Source organism: Etheostoma cragini, chromosome 7 (genome assembly GCF_013103735.1).
Source record: "Etheostoma cragini isolate CJK2018 chromosome 7, CSU_Ecrag_1.0, whole genome shotgun sequence".
Classification (NCBI taxonomy): domain Eukaryota; kingdom Metazoa; phylum Chordata; class Actinopteri; order Perciformes; family Percidae; genus Etheostoma; species Etheostoma cragini.
In genome coordinates this window covers 5,482,212-5,496,832 of record NC_048413.1, presented here as the reverse complement: position 1 = coordinate 5,496,832, position 14,621 = coordinate 5,482,212, and the positions used below count along the sequence as shown (strand labels likewise).

Genomic DNA, 14,621 nt, shown 5'->3' with positions numbered 1-14,621 from the left:
TCAGCCTGACTGGAAGGTATAATTATGGGTGTTCAGCATATAGGAGAATACAAAGAGATGTTACAGTGATGTGTTATGAAGGTTGGATGTAGATGTGAGTTTGTGGTTTTCTCTTTCAACTGAATATGAGGAATCACCGGACATGTGTAAACACCTTCTAATTTGTATTTTATGAGTCATAAAGCTGAAGTTGTCATGTTGTTCCGAAGGTTCCGTTGTCCATTATGACCCCGTAATGGTTCTAGAATCCTACATCAAAAAAGTCTACAGGAGAGAACATTTCAGGTCTGATTCCAATTTCTTCACGCTTCGAGTACAGACACAGAGAGACATCCAGTTTTGAACTGTTTTATTCAACAAGTATTTCAAAGATGTTTGGAAAAAGCAACTTGCGGAGGCCAAGTAACCGCACGGTAAGCTGATTTAAATGTATTTTTATCTAGTACAAACTGATTTGAGGCTTTTCTTTTCTTTTCCAATATAAATATAATAAGATTTTAAAGTTAATTAATGTACTCACATCTCTTGTAGAGCCCACTGATCTTTTACTCTAAGCAGAGAAAACAGATTAACATCGGTAAGATGATAGATGGTTGCCATTTCTTCATGACTATATGTATCAATGTAGTTATTTACAGTCTGTTAAACATCAAATGTTTGAAGATGTTTGACGGGTAGGAATGTGAACAGGATTTTAATTAAATTAAATAAGGTGCTATTTCATTCAAATCAATAGGAGTGGCATATCTATAAACGACTATTTTTACCAACTAACACTTATTTCATTTGAATGCTATTTAGTTTCATGTCTTGTGTTTAGTTAACAGACGGTCTAAACATGTATCCAAATATTCTATTTAAGTGTTATGTAGGTGACGAGGATCCTCTCATTAAAGATATTAGTACAGCAATGGCCAGACTTTCCCTAAGTGGACAGACTGAGCTAGAGTCCAGGTCCTCCAACAGCCGCATATCTAATAATGAGGCCCTGGAAAAAAACAGTACCCCAAAAAGGAGATGGGAGGATCTGGAATCGGGCGGTTTCAGACGGTACGGGTTATATCACGTCCCTGTGTTAATGATTTACTGTTGCTGTTAAGATTCTGGAGATTCAAACAACTTGTTGTCTTTATGTAAAAGGCCAGACAGCCTTGGCCCTGAGACAAAGAGAAAAAGAGTGGACACAACGGCGATAAACAAGTCTTCCTGGGTGAGTATTGGTTGCACCATAGCTTTTCAAAGGAAATATGTGAGTGCTTTTCAGTACAGGGCCATTGAAGAAGAAGTCAAGCAGACTTTGCCACGTGAGGCACAGAAGAAGATGGCTACACCCAAAATGAGTCTCAGTCCCACCCAATATTTAAAGGACAAAGACAAACTGTCCTATAAAAGGAAAAGGGAAGATTTGGATTCAGCCGGTATCAGAAGGTACATGTTGTATCACTTTCCTGTATTGAGGATTCAGGTTCAGATTCAAACAACTTTTTTATCTTTATGCAAAAGGCAACACAACCTCGCTCCTCAAAAAAAAAGGAGAAGAGTGGTCCGGAGACGTGTTCAGGCGGACGCTGACATTGTCATGGTTGCCATGCCAAAAAAGAAAAATAGAAGAAGAAACAGGAGAAGCCATGTGAAGCCTGTACAGAGTGCAAAGGAATGGCGGTAGGTCTTCTAATGGCAACTCACAGACCGTGGTTACATTTTTTATAAATTTACTTCTTATATCAAAGAGATTGAAACAATTTATAATCCACGCAGACACCCAGAATGCTCGGGTCAAAAGGGACCTGGAGAAAAGACCTGGAGAGGAGGAGGTATTTACATTTGTGGAATAATTTCTCGTTACACAGGTCATGCTTTGATGAAAAGGGAAACACTGGACCATAACACGCCAGCAGCGCAGTTTACCCTCCCAGGCTTTTTTGCCAAAATGAGCAATATGGACCACCAGGCAGAAGAAACGCAGAAAACATGCGTTACCAGGGCCGCCGTCAGTGGGAAACATCTGGTCCGCTGTGCCGGGCCCGGGGCCATGGTAGGGCCCAAAAGGTCCCTCGGACAAAAAAGTCCTGGGCACGAGGAAAACACAAGGACCTGTGTTTAACTTTCTAAATCACTGAAATAAATGTAATTGGTTTGCCTTGCTATCTCCTAATCATTTTTGTCTTTTGTCCATTTACAGTATATAATTTGCCCCCCTTTTAAATATACACTACTTCTATTTAATTTTTCTGCAATTTAAAGATAGTTAGAAAATTAACCACACATCAGCCAAACCCCATCACACTGAAGTTACGGGGCCTCACACTAATTGGCCAGTGCAAATGTTTCCTATCGTCCACAATATTAACTTCACTGCATCAATAATGTGTCTGAAAATTCAGAGAGAATTACTTTGATCATAAAAATATATTTCAAAGTGAAAGATGCGCTAGTGAAGATGCATGTTCAGGGTGTGTTATTATGGCTAAATGTGTCCTCCAAACCTGTAACCCAACATTACAGATGGCAGTAGACTGTTCTTCAAAGAAAACAGCTGAGGGTGCTAGGAAGAGTGTGAACATCTGTGTCAGAGGAATTGTCATTAGGGGAAATAATGCAATGTTATAAAAGTGGGAAGATGTCAGATGTACAGTTGATTTTCTTTGGCCTGAACTATTCTTGATAATATCTTGTTTTGCAAAGTCAAAGGGACTCACAAGCAGCTTGTTAAATAGACACTTTGGGTAACCTGTTATGGTTTAGTTACATTAGTCTTTTTTGCAAAAAGTAACAAATATGCCTGTGTTCAAAGGACTGGAAAATGGCGCCATTTGCGACAGATGAGATATGCCCATGAGGAGGCAAACACATTGTTTTCTTAATTTTTTTGTGGTAAACTAGTCAGTAGCAATCAATAACACAACTATATCCGTATTCTACATGAACAAAACTATTCAATTATTTAAATATTGCTTACTTCCTTTGGTATTTTTCTTTTTGATTATATGACAAGATAAATAAGATAAGATAAAAAGATAAAAACATTGTTAGAAAGAAGGTCATTCATCATGGTCCACCCTGGGGCCCCTAAATCACTGCAATAAATGTAATTGGTTGTCTTGCCATCTCCTATTCATTTTTATCTTTTGTCCATTTGCAGTATATTATATGCCCTCTTTTAAATATACTTCTACTTAATTTTTCCTGATGAGAGTGTGAAAATACGACCACATCACACCCATTCTCCACTCACTTCACTGGCTTGCCGTTTCTGCTAGGATTGAATACAAGGTCTCAATTTTCACCCACCAGTGCATCTATGGAAATGCCCCCCCCCCCTACTTGAAAGATCTACTCACCCCTCTCACTACAACACAATCCCTCCGCTCAAAAAACTCCAACAGCCTCTTACTCCCCAGAACAAAGCTTAGCACCATGGGTGATCGAGCCTTCTTGTTGTGGTTCTGCTGCCTTTTGTATCCCAGTCCTCCCTTTCCCCAGTGTGTCTGTGTTGTGTCATCTGTCCGCCACACGAGGGCGTCCTGGAGGGAACGGTCTGCCAGCACAGCTGCAACTCATCTCCATTATCCGTCTACCTGCACAGCTGCTTCTCATCATCATCACCACCACCACAGTATTAATACCCGGGCTGACCATCTCCTCAGCGCCAGTTCGTTACATACTCCCAAGTGGTAACTAGGCCAGTCAGTTAGTATTCGTTGCTTTACTAAACTTTGCTATTGACTAACTTTGTTTTTTCGTTCCGTCACAGATACTGTGTTCCGTCACCTATCTGTGCAGCTTCCCCGGACTGGAACACCACTTACACCTTCACCATCTCCTGTCCCTTGGTTTTTGTGTGTTTTTGTGGATTAAACCTTTTTGTTACCTTTTCCTGTCGTCCTGTGTTGTTCTGTGTTCGGGTCTGTCTGAAATCCCAACACTTCTGCTCTGCCGCTCCTCGGACTTGGGATGCCCTCCCTGACCATCTGAGGGCACCACAAGCTATTGGGACCTTAAAAAAGGACTGAAAAAATTATATTTAGCCAAACCTATGAGTTTTAACCTTGCACAATAATGTTGTTGTTTTATCTATTTTAAACTGATGTTTTATCTTGCTTTTATGATCTTATCTGTAGCACTTTGAGGTTTGTCTTAAATATAAAATGCATTACAAATCAAATGCATTGTTATTATTATTATTATTAACATGCATGGGCAGGGTGTGTTATTATGTCTAAATGTGTCCTACATTTTTTGCATTTTTTTCATAGTAACAAAAATAGGCCCTTGTGAATCATTCAGATTGCCACCTTAGAATTATGCCTGTTTTCAAAGGACCTGTTTTAACTTAAAAATGGTGCCATTTGCTATAGATGCCCATGAGGAGGCAAACACATTGTTTTTCTTATTTTTTTGTGGTAAACTAGTCAGTAGCAATCAATGACAAAATAATATGCTTATTCTACACAAACTATACAACTATTCAATTATTTAAATATTGCTTACTTCCTCTTTGATTACATTTGATCATGTGACAAGATAAATAGGAGAAGATAAAAAGATAAAAACATTGTCAAAAAGAAGCTCATTCATCATATTCCACCCTGGGGCTCCTCACATTAGTGTACAGTGCAGCTCAGATGCTGTAGAATCTCTGCAGCAGGCTGTAGAAACACTGTCACATACAGTTTGTCCTGAACAAATCATAAGGGAATATTTTCTCAAAATGTGTTGAACAAAGAACAACAAACAAGACTGTTAAGAGCAGTGATTGTTATTTTCTGTCTGTGTGAATAGAGCAAGCATGTTCTGCATTTTGCACTGTGCCAGTATATACACTAGATGGTGGTGTTGTCTTGCTCACTAGCATCTTTGTGTGTGTGTGTGTGTGTGTGTGTGTGTGTGTGTGTGTGTGTGAAAGAGATTCCTGCCTGCCAAATATGCAGCAATATGGGTGTATACAGGTGAAGGAGGTCACATACATGAGGTTGGTTTTTGCAGAGATCACACCATGGACAGGCCAGTGAGGAGGCTTTCTTTTAGGCACAAGTAGGTGAACCACGACCTGAATTGGTGCAGTCAACACTGAGTGGCTGCAGCTAAGTGTACAAGTTTTCAATGAGCTAAAACGGCAGTTAACAGGGCAAGTTTTACAGTTCCTTCGTGCCTCTTAACAAATACACAGTTAATATGTCTGTATAACATGACCAGGACCCTTACATAACATCAAGATGTGTTTTCAAGTCAGACATTGTTTGATTCACCTACCCTGAAGGATTCTTGCCGGTGGGTAGCTCGCTTGCCTGGTCAGCTACTAGAGCTAGCTAGCTATTGGCTGCTATTGATGTGAAGTGTGTTCAGCACGGCTTTGTGAAAATCACAACAAGTTGTCGACACTGCCAAGCCTACTACTCAACCACAACAGATCGATCAGAGACAGAATTGGATGAGCTACAAATCCAGACGGAACTGCTGTGTTATGATTTTCACCAAAGCCTGGCTGAACACACTTGTCAATAGCAGCTAACAGCTAATAACGGCACTGAAGGCTAGCTGTTGCCTCGTGCTGTCTCCTGGGAATTTAGTTGTAGCAGGAAAAGGTAGCTAACAGTGTGAAGATCGTGTGTGCAGGGCTGCCAACTCTCACGCATTGGCATCGAGACACACGCTTGTGACTGGTTTCACACGCTCAAACGCCACACCCCCGATATTTCACGCTGAAGTGTCGGTCAAATTTCTGAAAGATGAATTTATCTATAGATCTACCTATTGAGCTTTCAGAGACTGGGGGGGGGGGGTCAAGAGCGCTCCCTGTTTGTGGAGTTTTCGAAATGTTGCGAAACTTTTTGACGAGCCAGGTGCATTTCCTCGGCTTCAGGTATGGCCTCTGAGTATTACAGACCCGTCCGGCGAAGCACGGCTGGTGAGAAGCCCTTGACTGCAGACCCGCAGACCTTAGTGTGGGCGGGGTTAAACGTTTAACTCTCCAGCCTATCCTCCAGATTCAGTTGTCCCAAGCTCAAATTGATGATCCTAGGGCAATGGAGAAGCAGGTGGATTCATTTTAATCTCAACTGCAGCAGCTTTCTTCAATGTGCACTATCTCTGAAGTGAATGATCTTGCCTCAAAAACTGATTCCATTGATAATCAGAGTCGCAGAAATAATCTGATAATTGATGGCTGAACCCAGGATAAGGCATTTGAATCTTGGCCAGACTCTGAGAAGAAGGTGAGGGAATTTTTTAATGACAAGCTTAAAATTGATCCGAAATCTATTGAAATTGAAAGAGCTCATCGTATTAGAAACTTGAAACAGCCATCAACAAAATCAATACCAATTGTTGTAAAATTTCTACGCTACAAGGACAAAGAACTTATTCTCACAAAGGGGAAGGCTCATCTCAAAAACACTGGTGTTTATGTTAATAAGGTTTTTCAGACCGCATTAGGAAGAAGAGGGCCGAACTGCTTCCAGCTATGAAGGAGGCCAGAGAGACGGGAAACTTTGCTGTTATTAGCTATGATAGACTCATAATATTCACTAAGGTAAAGATAGTCTCTTTTGGTGGCTTGAGTGGTTGCTGGCGCGTTTTGCAGCTGCTGCTCTCCAGTTTACTATTTTTCAAGTTATTTTAACGTTTTTGCAGATTACTGGGCCGTGTATTTGCACTCAAGCAAGAGCATAAGCCTTCGCCTTCACTTGGAACGTCCTAACCTTTGTTGCTATTCCGATGTTTGATGTCTGAGTGTGGTAAACTAACCTTGTTGTCACCTGTCTTCTCGACTCCACGTGGTTGCTGCTGTTGGCTAGCTGCCCGCTGCCGTTCATAATGTGGGCTTTCAACTTTTACATTTGGTTTATCCTCCTCTGGAGTGTCCTTGGGCCTGTGGATCGGCCCTGGGCCGATGTAGAGTTGAAACTAGGTTTAACTAGAGTCCATGTTAACTGGCGACCGTCAGCCAAAAGCTATTCATCTTCAGAGCCTGTTTAAGTAAACACATGTCATGTAGAAAAGTATTTAGCCCTTTTAAAAGTTGAAAAAAAATGAATGTATTAACTTGGATTCAAACTCGTAGCTGCATGTGTGAGAAAACATAAGTTTCAGCGGCTTAACGCAGCGCGCCATAACATTGCGCCAGGAGCCGTCGGGCATGGCTTCATATCAACTCAAACGTCACACAGCGTCTCTTAAAATGAAGAGGCAGCCAGGTCAACTGGTGACCACACCACACTGCGTGCAAATAACTCACAAGTTGCTCTTGCTCAAAAATTATCTTTTTTTTGTTTGATTCCCACAAAATACACACCCTGTATGTTTGTCAATTGTAAGAACGTTCAAATCCACCTGAGAGAGTTAGCATACAGTCATCAGACAGGAGCGCAGGCAGCCGTACTTTAAAGGCAGTAAATAAGATAAGGGTTTTGAATTTCCGAGGTTTTTTGTAGTTCATTTTAGTCATCTGCAGCTGAGAACTGGAAGGAGTGGTGACGAAATGAGGTGTTAAGTAGGGATGAGCGAGTACAGCATTATCTGTATCTGTATCTGTTTACCACATGAATTTATTGCTGATTTGAAAACTATTTACATGACAGCATCAAGCTTCAGATCAATGGTGTTGTCATGGTAACAAACAAACTATATACAGAACGTTTTGCTACAATGAATACAACACATGCTGTAGCAATTATGGAGTAAAATGTAAATGAACAAGAGTTTTCATACTCAATATAACTTTTTTTTAACTTTTTATTTTTTTATGATCAGTGTGATTTTTTTTTTGTTCTTTTTTTTTTTTTCACACCTGGTATGGTCTCTCTTTTCAAAAATCCATAATACTTTTAATCCCCCTGATTCCCGGCCTTCTCACATTTACTCAGTTGAGACTTGTAATTCATTGGTTGTCTTTTTTAATGAAAAAATGAACTCCACTCACCAGCAATTACATCTGACCCCCTTGCCTTCCCCTCCCCCTTTGCCCCTCCCCAATAGCAAGTCGATTTGCTGCTTTCTAATGCCCACCCCCTCCGAAATTTCTGATTTCATTCATAAATCCAAGTCCACAACCTGTTCTCTTGACCCCCTCCCGGCAGCTCTGTGCAAACCTGTCTCACATCCCTCCTCTCCTTCATAACTTCCATTATTCATTCCTCTCTCTCGTCTGGTATTGTCCCCTCACTGTCGGATCCAACTAACTATAATAATCTTTGTCCTATCTCAAATCTTCCCTTTATTTCTGAAAAAATTGTGTCTGTTCAACTCCATGCTTTTCTTACCCTTAACTGTCTTTACGAACCTTTCCAGTCTGGTTTTCTTCCCTCCCATAGTACTGAAACTGCCCTAGTAAAAATCACCAAGGATCTCCTCACAGCTGCTGATTTCGGAATCTCTATCCTCATCCTCCTCGATCTTAGTGCGGCCTTTAATACCATTTCTCACTCCTTCTCCTCAATAGACTATCTTCTCTCGGCCTCTCTCACACCCCTCTTGAGTGCTTTGGAGAGATATGAGAGGAACCAGTCCTCTCATATCTCTCCAAAGCACTCAGTTTATTCAACTCAATCCAGCAAACCCACCTCCTCGCTCCCCCCCTTGTCCCTTACTAACTGCTTACTTGAAATTAAAGACTGGTTCACTTCAAACTAAACACTGATTAAACCGAACTCCTCCTCCACCCTATCCAAAATCAATAGTTTCACTCTACCAATCTACAAATCCTTGGTCTCGCCTTCCCCTCAGGTCAAGAGTCTGGGCGTCACCCTCAACTCTTCCCTATCCTTTCAGTCACACATAAATAATATCTGCAGGTCAGCACACTTCCACCTACGCAACATTAACCGCCTCCGTCCCTCCCTTACCACTCACACTGCCTCCATCCTTATCCACAGCCTCATCACCTCCCGCCTTGACTACTGTAACTCCCTCCTTTTTGGCCTTCCTCAAAAATCCCTCCATAAACTTAAACTTCTTCAGAACTCAGCAGCTCGTATCATCACCAGAACCCCGTCTTTTCATCATTTTTTTGGCTGTAAAGCGACCTTGAGTGCTTAGAAAGGCGCTGTTAAATAAAATGTATTACTATTATTATTATTATTATTATTATAATTATTATTATTATAGTTAAACCCCATCAACAACATCATATGGTAACTACTAACTACCATTGGAGTTTAAATAATTCCTTTCATTGTACATGCATGATGTTTTCTTCTGATCCAGTCCACATGCATGATGGTTTCTTCTGATCCGGATCAAAACAGTATTCTCCAACTACAACAGAATTGTTCTGGCTCCTCTAAATACTATTGTGAAAGTACTTTTAAAACTTTGATAAATTCTCTTAGTACTAGAAATGATCTTTCTTTCCTTCATATTAATGTTTGCAGTTTGTCCAAAAACTTTGTGGGTTTATCCACTTGCCTTGAAAATCTGAACTATACCTCTAATGCGATAGGGCTTGCTGAAACATGGCTGACTGACAGTACAGCTGGGAATTTTCTACTTGAAGATTACAAACATATTTTCAGATGTAGAGAGGCCAGGGTGGGTGGAGGGGTTTCTCTGTTTATGAATTCTAATCTACATTATAAAGAAAGAAATGACATTGAAAAGCTTCTAGATTCTTCTTCAGAAGTAGTAGCATTAGAAACAAATTTAGTAATAGTTTTATGTATTCATAGACCACCTAATTGTGACCTCTCAGCATTTATTATTGACATCTCAAATGCTCTGGATATCATTTCTAATGAATGGAAAAACTGTTACATAATGGGTGACTTTGACATTAATACTGAAAATAGTCAGGGAAATACGTTAATCAAGGAATTTACTGACACATGTATTCCTATAGCTTTAATCCTATGATTTCAGTCCCCACCAGAGTGACTAATACTTCAGCAACTCATATTGATTATATTTTTACTAATGTATATAACAGGAGTATGAAATCCGGTGTCCTGTGTATTGACTTGGCTGATCACCCATATTTCTAATCCCTGGTAACGAAAGTGAAAATTGCCCCCCTTTACAGAATATTAAATACAGACGAATTTTCAGTGAAAAAATTTTTTTACGCAGGTTTACAACTCATGTTGTCCTCTCCAATCAGTGCCTTTGAAACACAAATTCTCCAAACTGTGGATAACTCCATCTATCATAAAGTCATTAAAAAACAAAAATAGATTGTATAAAAAAATACTTTTTGTTCTACCCCATTTGATCTATTGCAATTTTAAAAATACAGAAACAGACTAAATCATGTCATAAGAGGAGCAAAAAAACCTCTATTATAATGTGAAATCAGATGAACATAAAAATAATCCATCTTCTTTGTGGAGAACCGTCAATTGTATTCTTAATGAAAACATTCTAAAAAACAGTTACCAAATGAATTTAAGGTTGATGATTCTATTGTCTCGGATCCACAACATACAAAAGATTTAATACTTTTTTTTCTGATGTTGTGCCAACAGTAGTTTCTAAAATTCCATCTAGTCTTTTTGGACCACTAGAATGCATGAATCTTTCAATGTCTAAGGATTTCAAATTTAATTGAATTCAATTCAATTCAATTTTATTTATAGTATCAATTTATAACAAGAGTAATCTCGAGACACTTTACATATAGAGTAGGTCCAGACCACACCCCAGAATTTACAAGGACCCAACAGTTTTAGTAGTTTTCTCCAGAGAAAGCAACAGTGCAACAGTGGCAAGGAAAAACTCCCCTTTGGGAAGAGACCTCGGACAGACCCAGGCTCTTGTTAGGCGGTGTCTGACGGGCCGGTTGGGGTTAGAATGAACAGTGGCAATAACAATCACAAAAAAAATAGTAGTTTGTAATAGTTCTTTGTAGTTCTTTGTTCATTGCATAGCAGGGCACTGTGCGTTATTACAAGGAAGCTGCGACTCCCCACTCCCTAACAATATTAAATTCTATGCCCTAACTATAAGCTTTATCAAAGCATAACTACCCTGCCTCCCTCTAGTTTTATTATATTATTGATTATATGATGGATAGATCTGTGAACTATGACAAGAAGCATGTGGGCCGGGTTAGGCGGACGCTCCAACTCCTTTCTCCTTAACAATATTCAGTTCTATGTCCTAACTATAAGCTTTATCAAAAAGGAAAGTCTTAAGCCTACTCTTAAATGTGGGGACGGTTCCTGCCTCCTGAATCCAAACTGGAACCTGGTTCCACAGGAGAGGAGCCTGATAGCTGAACGCTCTGGCTCCCGTTCTACTTTTAGAGACTCTAGGAACCACAAGTAACCCTGCATTCTGGGAGCGTAGTGCTCTTGTAGCGTTGTAAGGTACTATGAGCTCTTTAAGATAAGATGGTGCCTGACCATGAAGAACATGAAGACCATGAAGAAGGATTTTAAATTCTATTATGGATTTTACAGGAAGCCAATGCAGAGAAGCTAAAACAGGAGAGATGTGATCTCTTTTACTGGTTCCTGTCAGAACACATGCTGCAGCATTCTGGATCAGCTGAAGTCTTTATTGACTTTTTCGAGCAGCCTGATAATAAAGAATTGCATTAATCCAGCCTAGAAGTAAAAATGCATGGACTAGTTTTTCTGCATCATTTTTAGACAGGATATTCCTAATTTTTGCAATATTACATAGGTGATAAAAGGTGATCCTTGAAATTTGCTTTATGTGGGAATTAAAGGACATGTCCTGATCAAAGATAACTCCAAGATTCCTCACAGTCGTGCTGGAGGCCAGGGTGATGCCATCCAGAGTAACTATCTCTTTGGATAATGCGTCACCGAGGTGCTTGGGTCCCAGAGCAATAACTTCAGTTTAATCTGAGTGTAACATTAGAAAACTACAGCTCATCTAGGTTTTAATATCCTGAAGGCACATTTGAAGTTTTGCTAACTGATTAGTTTCATCCGGCTGGATCGACAGATATAATTGAGTGTGAATGTGTGTTAATGCTTATCTGATGAGCAGGTGGCACCTTGTACGGCAGCCCCGGCTACAGTGTATGAATGTGTGTGAATGGTGAATGTTTCCTGTAGATGTAAAAGCGCTTTGAGCAGTTGTTAAGACTGGAAAAGCGCTAGATAAATACACACATTTAGATTTACATAACAATGGAAAGTTTATGGAGTGCTTCTTGATAATACTGCCTAAAGGAAGCATTTATAAAGTGAACAGGATTTGACCGAGCACAGATCCTTGTGGGACTCCATAACTAACTTTGGCGTGCACAGAGGATTCATCGTTAACATGAACAAATTGAGGTTGATCGGATAAATAAGACTTAAACTAGCTTAGAGCAGTCCCTTTAATGCCAATTAAATATTCCAATCTCTGTAATAAGATATGGTGGTCAATGGTATCAAATGCACCACTAAGATCTAATAACACCAATATAGAGATACGTCCTTTGTCTGATGCAATTAGGAGGTCATTAGTAACCCTGCCCAGAAGCTTGTCCTATTGTTGGAGACTGGTTAAATCTGCTTCCTCTCCCCATAATATATACTATAGAATTGTTATAAAGGTTTCTGACTTTGGCATAAGTTGTTTGTGTTCTTATTCAGGTTCAAAGGTCGTTTCATTTAAAATCATTTGTGCTTAATATACACTGTGTACCATTCTATTATTCATTCATGACTGGTGGGAGTGTAACTGACTCTAAAAAAGATGTATTTTTAGGTAACCATTTCAGTGCTGTATTTGTACTGGTTCTCCCTTTGTTTATTTTTATATTATGAGTCCTTTATTTTAACGCCTCCTAGCGGAACTGTAACTTGTGTATACAAAGGGGGGATAGTTTGTAAGACGCACATACGGAAGTAAGGTGAGAAACACAGGTCGCTCAAGGACAATAATGAAGCACCTAGATGGAAAGGGAACAAGGTAGTTCGGTTTTTGATTGTTCAATGTGTTTTTGGGTAACATGTGTCTTTAAGAGCTAATTTAATGTTATTTATCTGTCCTGTAGCTCTTGCGTGTTTTACGGATGAAGGTGTACGGAAGGATAAACTAGATTTGTGTTCAAATTAAGGCGGACGGCTGAACATAAATAAAGGCTTCTGGAAACATCAGTACGCTTTACCATTATCTGGCTGGGGGTTTGCTATATCATCTGCTTGATATATGTAAATGTAAATGTGCTGTATTTATATTGCGCTTTTCCAGTCTTAACAACTGCTCAAAGCGCTTTTACATCTACAGGAAACATTCACCATTCACACACATTCATACACTGTGGCGGGGGCTGCCGTACAAGGTGGCACCTGCTCATCAGATAAACATTCACACACATTCACACTCCGATGCGCAGCACCGGGGGAAACTCGGGGTTCAGTGTCTTGCCCAAGGACACTTCGACAATGACTGAAGGGGCGGGGATAGAACCATCAACCTTCCGATTGGCAGGTTACACAAATTACACAGATCTACCACTGAGCCACAGCCGCCCCTGTATCATCATAATGACATCTTATTATTGGTGTCCTTGGTGTAAAATCCATAGATCTGGTGTTCTATTCTGATACTTTGGGCTAGCATCGGGCAGGATATTGTCCGGTTTGTTAGGATTTGAGCCATGGGATTCCTGTAAATGAGTTTAATTAGTGACAAGAATTTATTTTTCAAAATTGAACCTATTAAGAACTTCAATTAAGTAACACCACTCAATCTGATCAAAAGCCTTCTCCAGTGTCCAGTGCAAGTATGACAAAGTCAGTAGGCAGACCTCTCTTTGTAAATAAAATATTGAAAAGACGTCTAAGATTAAAAGTAGGGGAGAGCCGGGACAGTTGAAACACTTTTTGATTAAACACAATTTACAAAGCGGTCGTATCACACTGAAAGCTAATATTTGGTCACTAGCAACCTACACGTGTCATTTGTCAAATACAGTCGCATTTTCAGCTTTGGACAAACCCGTTCAGGAGTTATTACAACAAGAGTGGGACGTGCGTAATGTTTCATCTGTCCCTCCTGGACGGGACGAATGAAACAGCATACGGGGATGAATGAAACATATAGTTAAAGCCATGCAAACTTCCAACTACTTTAATATTTTACTGTTTATCATGGATGGTACTTCCAAAAGCTGTTATTATAGATAGATTGTTGCAGGACTATGCGTCTTTGTGAATGTCTGTTAATAACTAATTGCCGTCATCCTGAAGCGCGTATGAAGCGGTTATTGAATTATCATGCACTGTGGATGATGGTGCTATTTTTATAGCTAGAACAGTAGGTTTTTCCATTTATATCATGTTTCTATTGTGGAATATGTCGTTTACCTAGGTTTTTACATGGGTTATACCACTGGACATCCGAATAACGCGCCCCAACCCGTCCGTCTCCATAGGATAACATGGGAAAACTCCACCCCCCCCACCTGGTGGGCTCAAGTATATTTTTATCTTTCTAAAACTGATTTTCCATGTCTCACCTCCATACATAAGGGTATGAACAAAGATATTTGTGCCTTTACTTAAAATCCATGGAGTTGCAGCCAGGTCGGGGACGGTAGACATATGTCCTTACAGCCTTTTTTGCTTCTCATGTAAGCAATCATGAAATATGAAAGTCTGGGAGGGTGGAGAACACTAACTGGTCTACCGAATAAGCATGTAGTCAAACGTTTAAATGAA

At 39.9% G+C, this 14,621-nt stretch overlaps 1 protein-coding gene across 1 annotated transcript; it reads left to right on the top strand.

Moving 5' to 3' along the window:
• The first annotated feature begins 296 nt into the window (after positions 1–296).
• LOC117948122 lies at positions 297–2,104 on the top strand. Its single transcript, XM_034877602.1, has 5 exons — positions 297–413; positions 863–1,050; positions 1,141–1,428; positions 1,504–1,662; positions 1,759–2,104. Exons 1-5 carry the CDS (start codon positions 372–374, stop codon positions 2,102–2,104), a joined length of 1,023 nt encoding a protein of 340 aa, XP_034733493.1. The 5' UTR covers positions 297–371.
• The last annotated feature ends 12,517 nt before the right edge of the window (positions 2,105–14,621 follow it).

Coding starts and splice junctions, on each gene's coding strand:
- LOC117948122 (XM_034877602.1), top strand. CDS start 372: ATGTTTGGAAAAAGCAACTTGCGGAGGCCAAGTAACCGCACG. Junction 414..862: donor GGAGGCCAAGTAACCGCACG/GTAAGCTGATTT, acceptor ATTCTATTTAAG/TGTTATGTAGGTGACGAGGA. Junction 1,051..1,140: donor GAATCGGGCGGTTTCAGACG/GTACGGGTTATA, acceptor TTTATGTAAAAG/GCCAGACAGCCTTGGCCCTG.